The sequence below is a fragment of the Antennarius striatus genome, chromosome 22, assembly GCF_040054535.1.
Source record: "Antennarius striatus isolate MH-2024 chromosome 22, ASM4005453v1, whole genome shotgun sequence".
NCBI lineage: Eukaryota > Metazoa > Chordata > Actinopteri > Lophiiformes > Antennariidae > Antennarius > Antennarius striatus.
Genome location: NC_090797.1, coordinates 13,672,501 through 13,692,218, shown reverse-complemented (window position 1 = coordinate 13,692,218; position 19,718 = coordinate 13,672,501). Strand labels below are relative to the sequence as shown.

Genomic DNA, 19,718 nt, shown 5'->3' with positions numbered 1-19,718 from the left:
CCAGGCCAGAGATGAGAATGTTATGGTCTGCCGTGTGGAAGGCAACTAGAAGATCTCAAGGCAGACGAATTGTAGAACTACTAGTTTGTGTTGGCACTGAATACCAGCTGAGGACATTTGACGCATGTTTGAATTTGACTGGACACATGCAAAGTGCAAAGTTTGGTTATATTTAACACATGAAAAAATAGATTTATTGGAAGTAAAAGACTCGCTTAATAAATCTGAAAAAAATACATTTGCATATATTTACATAGACATACAGTATAAAAAACAAAAATTACAAAGTGATATTGTGCTGGACAGCTGTTCAATTCATAATACTGTGAACATAATACTGATGGTGGGAGAGTGAAGCTACTGGGTCGTCTCTCATCCCAAAGTTCCTCAATTTAAACGTCTGAGTCCACGGAGTCACCAGTTCAGACTGATGGATGGTTCTGAAGGACGACAGCATCGATTTCTGGGAATCTTCCTGCCCTGCACAGAAACACACACATGGAATTTCATCAGATCATTACAGACAAACTGTGTGTGTGTGTGTGTGTGTGTGTGTGTGTGTGTGTGTGTGTGTGTGTGTGTGTGTGTGTGTGTGTGTGTGTGTGTGTGTGTACTTACATAGTTGTGCGTTGCTGACCAGTCAGGATGCTGTTTAATGTGTTCCTCTCTTGCTGTCCAGGCTTCTCTGTAATATTTGTCCTGCTCCTCCTTTGGCAGAGACGTCCACTGTGGACAGAGACATAAAGATATAGATAGACGTCCACTGTGGACAGACACATATAGATAGATGTCCACCGGAATGTGGTCTCTGTCCCTAAAACTGTTAGTTATCACACAACACACTGTCAAGCTGACATGAGCAGGAACACATGAACAAACACTAATGATGCTACCCTCACAATAAAGGATCATTCATGCTTAAAAATACAGATGGACACAGACAGTCTTCAGCCTACATTCACTCTGCGTCTTCTTTCCTTCTTTTCCTTTCGGCTTTTCCCTTCAGGGGTCGCCACAGCGAATCAGTTTCCTCCATCTAACCCTGTCTTCTCATCCTCTTCTCTCACACCAACTACCTTCATGTCCTCTTTCACTACATCCATAAACCTCCTCTTTGGTCTTCCTCTAGGCCTCCTGCCTGGCGGTTCAAAACTCAGCATCCTTCTACCAATATATTCACTATCTCTCCTCTGGACATGTCCAAACCATCTCAGTCTGGCCTCTCTGACTTTATCTCCAGAACCTCTAACATGTGCTGTCCCTCTGATGTACTCATTCCTGATCCTATCCTTCCTGGTCACTCCCAGAGACAACCTCAGCATCTTCATCTCTGCTACCTCCAGCTCTGTCTCCTGTCTTTTCTTCAGTGACACTGTCTCTAGACCAAACAACATCGCTGGTCTCACCACAGTTTTATACACCTGCATTCACTCTGAATGTTGTTGGTATTTGTTAATACATTTTAAAGTATATGCAAATGTGTTTGGAGTCTCTAGATAACAGTAGCAGCATTTGTGATGTAGCTCATGCAACAAATGCTGAAGAAATGAGATGGCATCGCAGGTTTGAGTGTCTTACATTTCCAGTACTATAGGTCTGTTACCTTCTGTCCCAGAACTTTATTGACAACACCACTCCCTTGGCGCTGGATGTCAGGGTGGACATATGGCCTTTGCTCCTTCAAGAACAACATGAAGGCATTTGGTGGCTTCTTGACATAGGGATGGTTGCGATGCTGATTCCTTGTATGACACCTTAAACACATGGTAGAGCTTGGGTTAACACAGAAGCGTGGAGAGAAGCCCAACGACACAAAGCATGTGTAAGAGTTAACCTTGCCAATGCTTTACTGGACATTAATATCCATTACTGATTATAATCATGATTCATGCAGAGATGTTTGCATGAACAGAACACACATGAAATGAAGGAACGAACATGAGTCCGAATTGAACCTGGAGAAAAGTTTCTTCAGGATGATAAGGTCCAGAACAAACTTACTTTTTCGACTGGTATATGGAGTGGTTCATTGGAGGAGCAGCAACAACAGGGTTAGTCAAGACCTGTGGGTATCTGTACACTGGTAGTCCGTTCCTTCACAGGGAAAAGACACACATTAGATCATAGAAACTAAGTGCAAGACTTTCAATTACCACAATCATTCACGTGAGTGTCACGTACAGCATTCCAACAAATTCCATGGAGTACTGCGAGCTCTCAGGGATCCTCCCCACTGGGATGTCTGGAGTCTGATGTACAAACAGAACAGGTGATTAGATGAGCTGCAAAAATGTCACAGGTCCACAAGAGGACAGGATGACAATTTACACTTAGGAAAAGCAAAATTCACTACAAGAAAATGGATGGAGGAATGAATGAACAAACAGACGGACCGATGGACAGACTTACTTTTTCTGGAGGAGCAGCACAAAAGTCTCCAAACTTTGGTGCTGTGGGGGTGTTTGAGACGGACCAGTAACCCTCTAGGTGCTGTGGAGGAGCAACAGGAGTGTATCTACCAGCTACCAGGAGTATGTTCTCTGGTTCCTTGACAGCAGGGATACTGATGGTCACTGCTGTTGAGTCATCCACTCTAGAACCCTGACACATGTTCTGAGGTGGAGTGGCAGGAGGTGGAGCACTGAAATCTGCTGTTGGGAAGTTCTCATCAAACCACCGATCCAACAGGTTCAGTATTTCAGTGACATCCAGTGTTCCCTGCTCCAACATCTTGCTGGCTGCTTCTGATATTCTGCACCTGGAACCTTCTCCATCCTCACTCTTAGCTGTTCCAGGAGCAGCGTTGAGCATAGGAGGTGGAGGCAAGGGTGTACCATCCAGGTTGTTCAGTGTGTTGTCCAGAGGAGTTAACTCTCTGCAGTCGACCTGTGAGATAAACTCCAGAAGCTTTTCAGTCACTTTGTCCAAATATCTGCAAAACACAAAGATACCAAAGTTGATTCATTCAGGGATATTTTTTACATTTCACTACATTTATGTGACACCTGTAGTTAAATCATGTTGGGACTTTACTAATAAAAGATGTCACTGGATAAGAAGGAGTGAGAAAGGTCTTTTGTTCTGAATGAACAGCTTAGGTGAACAGAAGGTTGTAATCCTTCTGCATTGGATGCTGTTAAATATGAAGGAACACTCAGATGTTGTTGTAGCATTGATCTCATGCAGAAAAGGTGAATTTGGGGAGGAGGGGCACATTTATGATTTTATTTATTAATTACAATCATTAACAGAATGTGTTTAAACTAAATTAGGACAGGCTGAACTAATATGGGTCTCTCACAATGTTTCGTTCAAACCAACTTTGTGAATGTGCTACTAACGACTAATGAAGCACTATGTATTTGAACATATATTATCGTAGACAATATATGTAATAGCTCATTCCAGTAGGTCTTAGGCTGAGGACCGGAGGGGGGCCTGTTCAAGACCTGATTGTGGACCAAAAATTTGCTATGTGAACTGGTAGTTCACTGATAGAACTGGAGGTGCCAGTTCACCCCTTAGCACTGCTGAGTTGCCTTTGGGCAATGCATCATCCCCCAATTCATTGGGGGCAAACCAGGTAGGAGCTGCCCACCATCATCCTCTCCTCTGAATGCCTACAAGCATACAAAGGAGTGCACTGCGTTCCGTGAGTCATGATGTCAGCCAGTAGCATTGCGCATACGGCATCACGTGACCAACTACTAAAAATCTGCAATGTAATGAAGCCCGGCATCTTGAAGCACAAATACGCGAAGGATTATTGTATTAAAATTTTTTGAAATGCCAGATTTTGATGTTCATGAAATGTAAACCATCTTCTTCTTCTTCTTTTCCTTTCGGCTTTTCCCTTCAGGGGTCGCCACAGCGAATCAGTGTCCTCCATCTAGCCCTGTCCTTTGAATCCACTTCTCTCACACCAACTACCTTCATGTCTTCCCTCATTACATCCATAAACCTCCTCTTTGGTCTTCCTCTAGGCCTCCTGCCTGGCAGTTCAAAACTCAGCATCCTTCTACCAATATATTCACTGTCTCTCCTCTGGACATGTCCAAACCATCTCAGTCTGGCCTCTCTGACTTTATCTCCAGAACCTCTAACATGTGCTGTCCCTCTGATGTACTCATTCCTGATCCTATCCATCCTGGTCACTACCAGAGAGAACCTCAGCATCTTCATCTCTGCTACCTCCAGCTCTTTCTCCTGTCTTTTCTTCAGTGACACTGTCTCTAGACCAAACAACATCGCTGGTCTCACCACAGTTTTGTACACCTTTCCTTTCATTTTAGCTGAAACTCTTCTATCACATGAACTGTGAACCATAATACTCAAAATTAAGACAAAAATCATGAAAATCTTTCAATTTGTGCGATAAATATAAAATATATGAACATTTAACTGTAAATTTGAAGGAATATTAATTTGATATACTAATTTTACATTAGTAGTACAAGACTTGTGACTTACTTTACTGGCTGCATGTCAGTTGACAATTTTAACTGTCTTTTATTTTGCTGTTTATTTGTTGATGTGATTCAAATGTGTTGTTCAAAACAAAATGAATATCAGGTTTCAGTTAATCAGTTTTCCCAGTTTGATGCTCTGATATCCTGCAGTTCGTTCGCAGACAGATGTCTTGGCCTCACTGATGTGGAATGACTGACTGACTGAAATCACTTCAGGTGTTATGTTAATACAGTCAAAGTGGGTGGAGTCAAGTGGAGTCCACCAATCATAAACCAGGTGAAACTGAATCAGCCAATCACCATCAATTGTGTGTGACTCATTGCAACTGACAGGAGATGGAAGATTCTTCTGTCAATCTGACACGTATTTTTCATGAAGCCAGCAGGTGGCGCTATGAATGGAAGTGAACGGGCCAGTTTCACGAAAGCGGGCTTACCAAACCCTGAGGTAAACCTGCGGTTCTGGGTCGACATTACACTGAGCTTTGAGGACATTTTGAGAAGAAAGAAAGTCTAGTCTATTCTTTTTCTTTCGGCTTTTCCCTTCAGGGGTCGCCACAGCGAATCAGTTGCCTCCATCTAACCCTGTCTCCTCGTGTATCCCCATCTATCTGCTAAAGAAATTCATAGAATTTACTTATTAAAAAAATACAGAAAACATAAATGGTTTATCATAATCTCCAGATGAGGAGGGCAGATCTGGACATGGAAATACTGGAGCACAGCACAAGTTAGGGTGATGGTCACATGTGAATCATGTTGACTATTAAAACGCTAACTATCGAAAGGATACGAAAACTAACTTTGTATTGGTAAGAAGTAAAGACGACCAAAGCATATGTGTATTGTATGTTTTTATTGCCCGCTGTGATGGTGGTGATGGTGACTTAGTCTCTGATTCTGGCAGATGGTGTCTGTCACTGCTCTGCCGTCCTGGGTAGCAGGAATCATCCTGAGGTGACGTAGGCTCTCTCCTGTAATGTATAGTAGATTCATTGGACTGGATTACACAATGAAGACAAGTGAATTATTGTGAAAATCTTTAGGTTACTGACCACATTACAGTCTGTTGCTCAGATAAGACCATACATCTGAGAGTCGGGAACAGACCCAGACCTCCACATCAGAAAATGTAGTCTGCAGCCTCACACATGATCTAGACAGATGTTAGTTTATCTATGATGCAGTCTTTAAAATGTTGAAATACTGTAGTATTCAATCGACATGTACCTTGATGGGAATGTGAGTACCTTCTATGCAGCCAATGACATTGGGAAATCCTAAAATAAATATTAAAGTTAATAATCCAATTCTGAGGTTGCAGCACAATGTCATAAAGAGAATATCATTTCAAATTCAGCTTCAGTCTGTTACTGCGGTAACAAACCCAGAGGTTCAGTTTACCTCGCTTCATGAAACTGGTCAGGGTTACTGCTGTAACTCTGGGTTAAGTTACCTCCCTTTGTGAAACTGAAAACCCTGGTTTTCTCTGATTTCAGGGTAAACTCACCCAGGTTTTCCACTAAACGGGCTTTGTAAAATGGGCCCAATGTTCAACAAGGATAAAGTTGGAGTTGCGTCAGGGCTGCATACTTCATTCATTCTGATAGGTACATCTAAATTCAATTTAATACTTAAAGTAGACACTTAAAATGAACACACACATAAAAGAAATATATGCATACAGAATCACTGTTAACATGTCTATGAGTTACCAGTATCATTACAGTATGGTGTTCTTGTTAATCAGATTTAGTTGACCGGAACAAGATTGTGATGCTGATGTTACACTAGGTGTGTAGAAGTGACTCGGACATAATGGAAATTACATACATGACATGTAGCTAAACAAAAATCTTTGTTTGGGCTCTTCTACCGATGACCTTCAAGAGGACGACTGGTGGGAGTCCTGAAAGATGGAGGATGAGTCTGAGGCCCCGTGGGTGACTCTCCCTGCGACAAAAACCGCTGTGACGTTAGTGTGTGTAACCCGTCTCTCCACATACAAACAGAATGGACGGAGTTAAAACCGTCTATTTTCTGAAGTGTAACAGCTCCACGTCGAAGAAGCGTTGATAAACATCCTTGACAGTGAATATTTGTTTGTCTCTTTCTTTCTTTGAGTCATAAAGTTTATGTATTTATTCATCCATTCATTCCTCGCCTAAGACCCCGACACCAGGTCTGCGTCAGGTCTGCTGGAGGTCGTCCTCATGGAGGAATGGTGTGAATTTCCCCACATCCCAGTCCTCTCTCCTGTCATTCCCGGAGTTGTTACAGAGTTCTTCTGCTTACAAACGTGTTGATCACAGCACTTACGCAGTTACTAGTGGACGGATTTTTTCAAAAACGCTGTCCTGTGGATGAAAAAAATTTTCTATGCGAGGAAAAAAAGTTGCGTTTTCAAAAAGATCCAAATGCGTGTGGACGTAGCCTGAGTCCCTCCACTGCCAGGTCTTCAGTCAGTCATGCCGTCACTGGTCCGTCGGACACCACAGGTATGACGAGATATTTTCTTCCTCTTCCTGCCAACAAATATCGACGTTAGGCCTGTTTCAAAAAGGCAGGGTTAACAAACCCTGAGATACCGTATTTATTCGAGTATAATGTGCACACGTGTATAACGCGCATCTCTAATTTTCGATTAAAAATCGGTATAAAATTTTGTTTCACTTTTTTTCGGCTCAGACAAAGCATTGTAAGTGCCAAGCATTGTTAAACACGTGCGTCCATGATAAAAATCATTTATTGACAACGTAAACTATGAACACAATACCGAAATAAAATTAACAATATTTACCGGTATTTAAAATCCTTCAAAGTCCGATTCATCATCAGATACACCAGCAATGCTTACCGGTAACTCACGTTTCAGTGTGGCCGAGGCGAGGAAAGGAAATGAAGAGACAAGGCGTAGCTAATAAAATGCTAATCAATAATCAAATATCATACGTCACAGCGGATAATAAGAATTCTCGGAAATGACACCATCCGACAAGGTCTGCTGATGAGGCATTTGATTATTGAATACCATTTCCTTAGATGCGCCTCGCCTCTGCAGGAGTGATGCGCATGAGCCATCATGAATTACCGGTATTTATTTTAGATCGCCCACGCAAATGATTTGGATACTGTTACTAAAAATCGACCATGGACGTTTTGTGGGTCGAGAGATGTGGCTGCATTCAATGTTTTGCGATTGTGGTCAGCGATATCTGCGACCAATAAGTCATTGCGCAAATAATACTGTATGCTAACACATCTAAGCGTGTCACCCCAGTCCTCGTTTATAACGCGCACTCAAACTTTGAGTTCTTTTTTAGGTAGAAAATTTTGCGCGTTATACTCGAATAAATACGGTAATCCCTGTGGTTCTGGGTTGACTTACCCTGAAGTTGGAAAACCAGGGATTCCGATTTCACAAAGGCTGTCCAGGGTTAGTTTTGTTAACCTAGGGCAAGGTGACCCGCAGTTTAACAGCTGCGACACCACTAAAAATGGAGCCCCGATTTGACAATTCACTATGATGACGGACAAGAAACGCTTTGCTGTGCTTTATGGCAGTCAAAGTACAGATTTCAAGTCATGCATATAAGTCAATGCTTAAGTTTAAATGTAGTCTGTTGCAGTCATGATAAAATGACAGAGGTAAATGAGTCTATTAATTTATTTTATTTAGGTGCAATTTAGGTGCAAAGAAGATGCTGAGGTTCTCTTGAAAATCAGCTGAGGTGACTCAGGCATCTGTTCTGGATGCCTCCTAGGTCTCCCTGGGGAGGTGTCCCGGGCATGTCCAAATGGGAGGAGACCTCGAGGAAGACCTAGGACACGCTGAAGAAATTTCTTGAGAAAATTTTGAAATTAGAGATGCGTTTTCCATGCAAATGCCCTAATCCAGGATTCCCAAAGTGTGGTGCGCGCACCCCCTGTGGTGCGCGAGCTGCCGCTAGGGGGTGCGTGAGTACAATGGCAGCTGAGCACCTTGACATACATAAATAATTAAATAAATAATTTAAACACTTTTTAATGGAGGATTAACAGTTTAAATATTTAAATTCATTCACGGAAATCATTTGTAATTTTCAATTAAAAAACGTTTTGGGAAAATTTTAAATAAAAAAAAAATACCCAAAATGCACTTGGCTTTCTCCTAGCTACGTGCTAGCTTGTTGTGATAGCAACAACAATAATATGCCGAAATGCATAACTGGTTGAAAACGGGCAGTCTGTCCGGTATTAAATCTGGGAGGAATGAAAGAGGACAGGATACATTGGCCACAACGGAGAGCTGTGCAGTCTACCAGGCTGAAGAAATCGAGCAGGAAAAAGAGAGTGATGATGACGAGACAGGGGAAACTTGAAATGAGGAGCACAGAACACAGAAAACTCACCCGGACACTTCATCAGGAGAAGGGGGTAAAGAACACAATGAGACTCGTACTCGAAAGAGAAAACATGATGTTGAACTTAGGCCTATATTATTTTGATTCTTTGTGGTGGAGTAGCATATTTGTTACCATTTAATAACTGTTACAGTTTGTTAAATAGGCCTGTTTGTTACATAGCAGGGCTCGAAATTGCTGGTGCCCATTTTCAAGAAGATGTGCAGAGCTGTGGCAACTACAAAGGAATAAAGCTGATGAGCCATACAATGAAGCTTTGGGAAAGAGTAGTTGAAGCTAGACAAAGGGCAGAAGTGAGCATTTGTGAGCAGCAGTATGGTTTCTTGCCAAAAAAGAGTACTACAGATGCAGCATTTGCTTTGAAGATGTTGATAGAGAAGTACAGAGAAGACCAGAAGGAGCTGCATTGTGTTTTTATAGAACTGGAGAAAGCTTATGACAGGGTGCCCAGAGAGGAACTGTGGTATTGTATGAGGAAGTCTGGAGTGGCAGAGAAGTATGTTAGAGCGGTGCAGGACATGTATGAGGACTGTAAGACAATGATAAGGTGTGCTGTAGGTATGACCAAGGAGTTCAAGGTGGAGGTGGGACTGCATCAGGGATCAGCTCTGAGCCCCTTCTTGTTGCTATGGTGATGGACCGGCTGACAGACGAGGTTAGACAGGAATCTCCATGGACTATGGTGTTTGCAGATGACATTGTGATCTGGAGTGAGAGCAGGGAACAGGTGGAGGAGAAGCTAGAGAGGTGGAGGTTTGTCCTGGAAAGGAGAGGAATGAAGGTTAGCCACAGTAAGACAGAGTACATGTGTGTGAATGAGAGGGACCCAAGTGGAAGAGTGAGGTTACAGGGAGAAGAGATCAAGAAGGTGGAGGATTTGAAGTACTTAGGCTCAACAGTCCAGAGCAATGGAGAGTGTGGAAAAGAGGTGAAGAAGCGTGTCCAGGCAGGATGGAACGGGTGGAGGAAAGTGTCAGGTGTGATGTGTGATAGAAGAGTTTCAGCTAAAATGAAAGGAAAGGTGTACAAAACTGTGGTGAGACCAGCGATGTTGTTTGGTCTAGAGACAGTGTCAGTGAGGAAAAGACAGGAGACAGAGCTGGAGGTAGCAGAGATGAAGATGCTGAGGTTCTCTCTGGGAGTGACCAGGATGGATAGGATCAGGAATGAGTACATCAGAGGGACAGCACATGTTAGAGGTTTTGGAGATAAAGTCAAAGAGGCCAGACTGAGATGGTTTGGACATGTCCAGAGGAGAGATAGTGAATATATTGGTAGAAGGATGCTGAGTTTTGAGCTGCCAGGAATAAAGAATATTGAGAAACTTGTGAATGACATGCAAATGAAAAAACATTTGGCGAGGCATGTCAAAGATTAATTAAAAATGTTTTCATCACAAGACTGGTTATCTAAAGAAAATTCTAAGGACAAAGAAAGTTTGTGAAATCAAGGCAGCTAGAGGTCGTCTCAGTGAAATACTGCAAATAGTTCAACCATTTTGTGTATCATGATAACGCGGCAAATACCTTGAGGACATCATCGTCTACAATCATAACATCACAAAAGGAATCAATTGAAATCTGGCGACGCAAGTTATCAGGTGGAGAACCTACTCCGGCTACCCGTGGTCTCCTTGGCCTCTCATGATGGGTGCATGGGTTCATTCTCCTCTCTTCCTAGCCTGTTGTACATACTTGTAAGGTTCACTCAATTGTGCAACCTGAACGCAGCGCCTTAGACAGCCCGGCCATCCTGATGACTTGTACTGTAATTTCACCTTGGTCGAACCAAGATGCATCAACGATATGGCATTGGTTTCTGATGTAAGAGATGCCAATCATCTATTGGCATCTCTTACATATAGTTTCGCCAAAGGAGCGAAAGGAGAGTTAGTTTTGGGGCTGTGTCCACAACTTTAGACAGCTCAAGTTTTCTGGCAAAGTTTGAAGTACTACTACGGGTCACATCAATCACATTTCTTTAGACTAAAATGTGTTTATTTGTTTTTTAGTTTAACAAAATTGAGCCAAAATGTAGCCATTTTAATCACAAGACTGGTTATCAAACTGGTTATCCCAGAGACACAAAATGTTTGTGAAATCAAGACGGGTAAAGCTTCCCTGTCAGTGAAAGATTGTAGTGGCAAATAGTTCAACCATATTGTTTATCATGGTAACGCAGCAAAGACCTTGGGGACATCATTGTCTACAGTCACAACATCACAAAAAGATTCAATTGAAATCTCCTGACGCAAGGGAGTAGAAGGCCCTACCCCGGCTGCCTGTAGTGTCCTGGGCCTCTCATGATGGGTGCATGGCTTCATCCTCCTTTCTTCCTACCCTGATGTACATACTTTTAAAGTTCATTCAATGGTTGGCCATCTCCTCATGACCCGCGACAGCGGATGAAGTGGTTCTGAAGATAAATGAATGAATGATATGGAAAAGGCATTCGATTGGTATCGTTGCATCTTGTGGCGATGCTTCGGGAGTATGGGAGCCCTTGGCTGAGGTCTGTCTGGTCCCTGTATGTTCGAAGCCGGAGCTTGATTTGCATTGCTGGCAGTAAATCAGACCTATTCCAGGTGCATGTTGGACTTTGGCAGGGCTGCCCTGTATCACCGGTTCTACTCATAATCTTTATGGAAAGAACTTTTAGGTGCAGCCAGGACCTGGAGGGAGTCTGGTTTGGGGACGAAAGGATTCTGTAAATAAACCCAATTTACTGTTTAAAGCATTTAAGAGTTTTGTTTTGAAAGGCCCTGTTATTTTCTGATGTTGCCATTTCCTGTGGAAAAGGACGTTTATTTTGGAAGGTCGCAGAGTGCGCGTAGCATCACAAGGTAAAAATGAGGTAATTAGTGCAGAAACGGCAAGGTGTACGGGGGGAGAAACGAGTGATAAATACATTAGAAACAAACGGGAGAGTAAAGGAGTTTAGGTCCAGTCGAGAGTGGCAGCAAGGTAAGTTAATTGAATTTATTTGTGTCTGTAAATTTCATGTTTATCGAGGCAACTGATTCACAACCCCAGAAGGGAAAAGCTGAAAGGAAGAGAAGAAGATTCACTGTAAACATAATAGTGATGATGGGAGAGTCAGGCTCCTGGGTCATCTTTCATGCCAAATGTAACAGAAAACAGAAAACCAATGTTCAATCAGCCAGCCAGATCATCTGTGAGTATCCAGAGCATATTTCAGGGCATAGGGAAGCTCAAAGACTTTCAAGTGAAGCTGCATGTTGATCAGTCAGTGCAGCCGTATTTACAGTACAGCCACACTGAAGGATCCCGTTCCATATATGGAGAAAAGTGGAACAAGAGCTATACAAGCTGGGAGAACAAGGCATCATTGAGCGAGTTAGCGGACCAACACCATGGGTATCCTCGATAGTGGTCGCTCCAAGAACGAAAAATCCTGACAAAGTTCACATATGTGTCAAAATGCGCCTCCTAAATACAGCAATACAGCGTGAAAGACATATTATGCCACAGGTGACGACCCCATCCATGACCTGAATGGAGCTATGATGTTCTCCAAGCTTGATCTGAAACACTGGAGTTGGACCCAAAGATCCTTAGAAGAGCCTAAGGATCAGCAGAAGCCATCAAGAACCTTCCTCCACCCCTAAACATGTCCGAGGTTCGCAGTCTGCTGGGTATGACAACATACAGTTCATGACTAGATAGATAGATAGATAGATATATAGTATATATAGTATCTAGCATTTCCCGGAGGAAATTGCACATATCCATTGCTCTGGTATTACATAATGAATAAATACTGGATAAACACCAGGATAGAAAGAAATACTGACACCACAGGACATACCACAAGACATACACTGGAGTGGTCTGGAGGGCTGGGAGAGGCCTGGGACGAGGAGCTGGGAGTGGTTGGGGAGCTGAACCGATTGAAAGTTCATTCGCTTGTTCACTATTCCCCTCCACAGTGCCGCGCCCTTTCCCGTGTCCGGTGATGGTTCTCATCCCATTCCAGACCTCCTGCACCTGGTTGCACCCCAGCTGCTTCTCCAGCTTCCTCCCGTACGCCTCCTTGGCCTCCCTCAGGCAGGGTCTCACTTCCTGCTGGGCCTTCCTCATCTCCTCCTCATTCCTGCACCTGAACGCCCGCTTCTTCCTGTTCAGGACAGCCTTGACTTCGGTGGTTACCCATGGTTTCTTGTTGAGGTAACACCTGACTCTCCTGACAGGAGCTACGGTGTCCACAATGAAGTTCATGTAATCTGTAAAACACTGAGCTGCCCCCTCAATGTCCTCCCCATGTGAGCCCACAATAACATCCCAGTCGGTGGTCTGGAAGCAGTCCCTAAGCGTTTCCTCAGCTTCCAGGGATCACCTCCTGACCTGCCGTGTTGTTGCTGGCAGCCGTTTCACCAGCGGAATGTAGGTGGGCTGTAGGCTGTGAAAATGCAGACTATGCCTCGATCTCCCAACCCCTGAGAGAATTCACCCGGAAAAATGCCTGCCATTGCTAGAAAAGCAATGAAAAAGCTGAAATCAAAGCTGTGGAACAGCACTACTCACTGAGAGAGCTGTGGAGCAGCCATACTCACAGATAGAGAAGCTCCAGAGATTGCCTGTGAACACTTCCACCTATATCTGTATGGGTATCACCTCTAAGTTATCACAGACCAAAAGGAGCTGGAACTCATATTTAACAGCCCAAAAGCCAAACCCTCAGCTCGACTTGAACACTGGCGACTCAGACTACAACCCTACAGTTTCACAGTCAAGTACAAAGCTGGAGCGGATAACCCTGTTGACTACATGTCGAGACACCCTACTGAGTGGGACACTCCGCACAGATCCTCTTAAATGGCTGAGGAATACGTCAACTTCATAATTGACAATGCTATTCTAAAAGCAATGATACTCGAAGAAGTGCAAAAAGACACAAAGAAAGATGCAGTCCTTTGAGAGGCAATGCACTTCTTAAGCACAGAAAACTAGCAATATGCACCAATGGACAAAACAGACTCTCATCTTCAAATGAAACCCCTGTACCGTGTGCGTCACAAACTAACAGTCAACACCGATGAGAACATCCTTCTCAGAGGTACAAGAATTGTGTTGCCTTCATCTCTCCACCACAAAGCTGTCAGCCTAGCCCAAGCTGGTCATTTAGGCATTGTCAAAACCAAACAGCTCCTGAAGGAAAAAGTTTCCAGGCATAGATGACATGGTGGAAAAAGCAATACAACACCGTATTCCATGCTAAGCAGCCATCACTTAGAATTGCATGGAGCCACTCAAGATGTCTGAACTCTCTAAAAGTCAATGGCAAGAAGTATGCGTTGATTTCACTGGTCCTTCCCGGAAGTAGAAATAGTCAAGTCCACAGCAGGCACTACTGTACTCTGATTCCCAAACTCGACAAGATCTTCTCATCCCTTGGGATTCCAATTCTTGTCAAAACAGATAACGGACCTCCGTTCAATGGACAACCCTTCAAAGACTTCAGCCAATACCTCGGTTTCAAATACAGGAGAATAACACCTTATAGGCAAATGCCGAGGCAGAGCGCTTTATGAAAAGTTTGAAGAAGACCATTACTGCCAATCATTCGGAGGTCAACCCTTGGAAACAAAGTCTTGACACTTTTGTCAGAAACTACTGTGCGACCCCTCACGGAACCACTCAACAGACTCTGAGTTACTGTACAGAAGGAAACTACATATCAACCTACCCATCTTCATTATTTCATGTCTAACACTCAACTGCATGACACAAATCATTGTGCCAAGAAATGCATGAAAGAACACGCTGACTGCCGGAATAGAGCACGGTACACTGTTCTCAAACCAGTAGACACTGTACTCTGCTGTTAGCTGGTCAGAAGCAAGCTACCAACGCTTTATCATGCTAAGCCTTACACCGTCGTGAAGGTCAAAGGGTCAATGATAATAGCTGCCCGATCTGGACATGAAGTGACAAGAAACTCCTCTCACTTCAAACAAATTCCATCTTCAGTTGCAATTGGCTCAGATCACACTATATCTGATGGAGGGGATAATCTGCATTTACACCTTTCAGATTCATCAGATGAGGAGCCTGATCACCAAGAGGAAAACACTAATGTTAACTGACATGCCAGTCCAACCCTGGTACTCAATAAAAACCAAAAAAGGCCCACATGAGAAAAGAATGGACTGTGCCTTTATGTGAAGATACTCTATTTGGGTTTGATTCTGTTCATGTGCAGCAGTTCAGAATCTGCGTAGACTTTGGACAAAAAACCCCTAAAACTGTAAGTTTATTTTCATTTTAAATTAAAGGAGGGATATAATGTTGCTAGAACATTTCTTTAGAGCAGTGAACTGATTAGTTGTTATTTTGATACATTGTTTAGTGATCTGCACTGCGATTGGTTATTGTTTCATTAATTATACCTGCCTTCCACTCGCGCTCCCTGCACAAGTAAAAGAAGTATACAGCAATCCAGCTTGTCTGTTTCTTCCAAATCATTATACCAGAGTCCCTCAATTTAAAAGTCCGGGCTACAGAGTCACCAATTCAGACTGATGGATGGTTCTGAACGGTGAAAGACGGACGACAGCATCGATTTCTGGGCATCTTCCTACCCTGTACAGACAGAAACACATGAAATGTCAGCACAGAAAAAGTGTGTGCGTGTGTGTGTGTGTGTGTGTGTGTGTGTGTGTGTGTGTGTGTGTGTGTGTGTGTGTGTGTGTGTGTGTGTGTGTGTGTATGTGTACTTACATAATTGTGCATTGCTGACCAGTCAGGATGCTGTTTCATGTGTTCCTCTCTTGCTGTCCAGGCTTCTCTGTAATATTTGTCCTGCTCCTCTTTTGGCAGAGAAGTCCACTGTGGACAGAGACATATAGATATAGATAGATGTCCACTGTGGACAGACACATATAGATAGATGTCCACTGGAATGTGTTCTCTGTCCCTAACACTGTTAGTCATACCACAACCACACACTGTCAAGCTGTCTAATGCTGACATGAGCAGGAACACATGAACAAACACTAAGGATGCAATAAAGTATCATTCATGCTTCAAATGCAGATGGACACAGACAGAACCTTCCATCTACACTCACTCTACATGCTGTTGGTATTTGTTCACACATTTTAAAGTATATGCAAATGTGTTTGAAGTCTGTAGATTACAGTAGGAGCATTTATGTTGTAGATAATGCAATAAAATGCTGAAGAAATGAGATGGCTTAGCAAGTTTGAGTGTCTCAAATGTCCAGAACTAAAAGTTTGTTACCTTCTGTCCCAGAATTTTATTCACAACACCACTCCCTTGGCGCTGGATGTCAGGGTGGACATATGGCCTTTGCTCTTTCAAGAACAACATGAATGCATTTGGTGGCTTCTTGACATAGGGATGGTTGCGATGCTGATTCCTAGTATGACACCTTAAACACATGGCAGAGCTTGGGTTACGCTTCTGTGTAGCTCAGAGCTACACAGAAGCGTAGGGAGAAACTGAACGACACAGTATGCGTCAAAGTCAACCTTGTCTGTGCTGTACTGGACATTAATATTCATAAGTGATTAGAATCATGTTTCATGCAGAGATGCATGCATGAATAGAAATCAAAGGAACGAACATGAGTCTGCATTAACACTAGAGAAAAGTTTCTTCAGCATGAAAGTGTCCAGAACAAACTTACTTTTTTGACTGGTATATGGAGTAGTTCTTTGGAGGAGCAGCAACAACAGAGTTAGTTAAAACCTGTGGGTATCTGTACACTGGTAGCCCATTCCTTCACAGAGAAAATAAACACATTAGATCATAGAAACAAAGTGTGAGACTTTTAATTATCACAATTATTTAGGTGAGTGTCACATACAGCATTCCAACAAATTCCATGGAGTACTGCGAGCTCTCAGGGATCCTCCCCACTGGGATGTCTGGAGTCTGATGTACAAACAGAACAGGTGATTAAACGAGCTGGAAAGATGTCACAGGTCCACAAGAGGACAGGACTACCTCTCCTTACAATTTAGAGTAAGAAAAACAAAATTCACTGTGGGAAAATGAATGGAGGATTGGATGGACTTACTGTTTGTAGAGCAGCAGAAAAGTTTCCATGCATTGGTGCTGTTGGGGTGTTGGGGACAGACCAATTGTCCTCCAGGTGCTGTGGAAGCGCAGCAGAAAGATGTGACAGGTCCACAAGTGGATAGGATTCCAATTCAACTTAGGAAAAAGAACATTCACAATAAGAAAATGGATGGATGGACACAGAGACAGACAGACTCACTGCTTGTGGAGCAGCAGCACAAATGTTTCCAATCATTGGTGCTGTTGGGGTGTTGGAGACAGACCAGTAACCCTCCAGGTGCTGTGGAGGAGCAGCAGGACTGTAGTTACCGGCCGCTTCAGCTGAGAAGACCTCTCCAAGCCACTGGCCCAGCATGTTCTCTGGTTCTGTGGCAGCAGGGCTACTGATGGTCACTGCGGTTGGGTCATCCACTGTAGGACCCTGACACATGTTCTGAGGTGGAGTGACGGGAGGTGGAGCGCTGAAATTTGCTGTTGGGAAGTTCTCATCAAACCAACGATCCAACAGGTTCAGTGTTTCAGTGACATCCACTGTTCCCTGCTCCAACATCTTGCTGGCTGCTTCTGATATACTGCACCTGGAACCTTCTCCATCTTCACTCTTAGCCTTTTCAGTAGCAGCGCTGAGCGTAGGAGGTGGAGGCAAGGGTGTATCATCCAGGTTGTTCAGTGTGTTGTCCAGAGGAGTTAAATCAATCTGTGATATAAACTCTAGAAGCTCTTCGGTAACTTTGTCCAAATACCTGGAAAACACAAAAATACCAAAGTTGGCTCATTCAGGGATATTTTGTACATTTCACTACATTTATGTGACACCTATAGTTACACCGTGTTTGGACTTTACGTATAAAAGATGCCACTAGTAAAGAAAGTGTGAGAAAGGCCTTTTGTTCTGAATGAACAGCTCTGATGAACAGAAGGTTGTAATTCTTCTGTGCTGGATGCTGTTACATGTGAAGGAACACGTAGATATTCTGGTTGTACCATTGGTATCATGCAGAAAAGGTGGATATGTGGAGGAGCACATTTGTGATTTATTCTGATTCTGATTTATTAATTACAATTATTAACAGAATGTGATCAACGTAAATAAGGACAGGCTGAACTGAGATGGGTTTCTCACAATGTTTAGTTCAAACCAACCTTGTGAATGTGCCACTGATGACTAATGACACACTTTGTACTCGAACATATATTGTCGTAGGCCAGTTATGTTTGTTGTGCAGGTTCACCTCGATGGGACTTCAAACGTTTTTAAGAGGTGGCGGTAAATCAGTTCACTAGGCTTTGAGTTAGGGACCAAAGGGTGGCATGTTCAAGACTCGCCTGTGGACCAAAAATTTGGTGTGTGAATTGGTATTTGGAGAGGTGCCAGTTCAGCTCCTGAGCACTGCTGTGTTGCCCTTGTGCAAGGCACCCCCCCAAAACAAGTTGCTCATTGTGTGTGTGTGCTAGGGCCTGCATACCTGCATACATGTGTGAAATATATAAAAAGAGTGGATAAATAACTTCCTAACATGCATGGATGATTAATGTATATTTCTTCTTCTTCTGCCTGATGGCCTTTAGCTACATTGATCCAGTAAATTCAAGCAAAGAGAGGTCTGACCAAGTATCATGCACAAAAATGAAGATAGTTGTCTTAACTTGAACTTTTCTGTCATGAAAATCCTTTTTTATTACTGACCTTTTGAAATATATATATTTTTTGAAATACCAGATTTTTGGTAAACTGTAAACCATAATTCAATTCAATTCAAAAAAACTTAATTAGTAGAACAAGATCGGTGTAAAAGTGTTTATGTTTACACTATTTATAATGTAAACATAAACAATAAACATAATAAATAGTAACATAAATATAAGTATAAATACAATGTTTATGTCAAATAATAATCCAAAACTTAGTTAGTTCCAAACCTAGTGAGTTATTTAAAAATTTTTTTTGAAAGTTGTGTTGAGTGTGACAATTTTTGTTCATGCATACTTTGTAGTTCATAATTTCCTATTGCATGCATTGTATTCATTAATGCACTTCATATTCTGAGTTCATAAAAAGTTGTTCTGTAAATAGTTCCTATACTATTGTGATCAAAAGCATTAAATGTCAATTTTGAGGCTGTTGTGTAAATATTCATTCATACACTTAAGAATATTCATGTTCTGAGTTCATAAAAAACTTGTTCTGTAAATAGTACTCTTATTTTTATGATCAAAAACACTGACTTGAACCTCAATTTTGAGGCTGTTCTGCAAATAGTTTTAAAATAAACAATAAACAAAGCAACTTCTGGTCAATTCACAGCAATTTCAGACTTAAAGGGACAGTAAAGTTAATTTTAAGTTGAGCTAACCGCCATTTATTACTATTGGACTGTGTGAAATTAATAACCTGCGCGGTGAACGGTTGTGTCAACAGAACAGCAGTAAGATGCGACTTTCAAATAAATTCACTGTGGAATTAATAACAACTACAGTAATAAATGGCGGTTAGCTCAATGCTAATATGTTAAGTATGGACAATCCCATTGACGGAATAGTGCGTTAGTATTTTTAGCGCGATGCCTTCCCAGAAGGTATTCTAAAGAACGACAGGTCCTTGTCTTCGAGTCTTTTAGCTGTTCTGTTGTCAAAACCATTCACCGCGCCGGTAACCATGATACTTTTGGTGTTAATCGCGTCTAGAATTGCATTGTTTCTTATGGCTGTCAAACTATGTTTGGCCCCAGTGACGTATGACGCCCACGTGACCACTGAATGCGGAAGCTGCTGCGACGCAG

General features: G+C 42.5%; 1 protein-coding gene and 1 long non-coding RNA gene across 2 annotated transcripts; both read right to left on the bottom strand.

Moving 5' to 3' along the window:
• Nucleotides 1–339: 339 nt before the first annotated feature.
• On the bottom strand, nt 340–2,181 carry LOC137589409 (uncharacterized). Its single transcript, XR_011034173.1, has 4 exons — nt 2,154–2,181; nt 1,604–1,754; nt 619–726; nt 340–480 (listed from the first exon to the last, which is right to left on the bottom strand). It is a non-coding gene; the product is annotated as an uncharacterized lncRNA (long non-coding RNA).
• A 12,963-nt stretch (nt 2,182–15,144) lies between these two features.
• On the bottom strand, nt 15,145–17,675 carry LOC137589593 (lymphoid enhancer-binding factor 1-like). Its single transcript, XM_068307445.1, has 7 exons — nt 17,138–17,675; nt 16,937–17,014; nt 16,724–16,791; nt 16,544–16,636; nt 16,135–16,285; nt 15,613–15,720; nt 15,145–15,474 (listed from the first exon to the last, which is right to left on the bottom strand). The coding sequence occupies exons 1-7, from the start codon at nt 17,486–17,488 to the stop codon at nt 15,406–15,408; spliced, it is 918 nt and encodes a 305-aa protein (XP_068163546.1). The 5' UTR covers nt 17,489–17,675; the 3' UTR covers nt 15,145–15,405.
• Nucleotides 17,676–19,718: the final 2,043 nt, after the last annotated feature.

What these genes read in the sequence shown, in the direction of transcription:
- LOC137589593 (XM_068307445.1), bottom strand. Translation starts at nt 17,488, where the DNA reads ATGTTGGAGCAGGGAACAGTGGATGTCACTGAAACACTGAACCTGTTG. An exon ending in GTGCTGCTGCTCCACAAGCA is followed by an intron (nt 17,015 to 17,137) that starts GTGAGTCTGTCT and finishes GCGCTTCCACAG; the next exon opens with CACCTGGAGGACAATTGGTC. An exon ending in ATGGAATTTGTTGGAATGCT is followed by an intron (nt 16,637 to 16,723) that starts GTATGTGACACT and finishes TTCTCTGTGAAG; the next exon opens with GAATGGGCTACCAGTGTACA.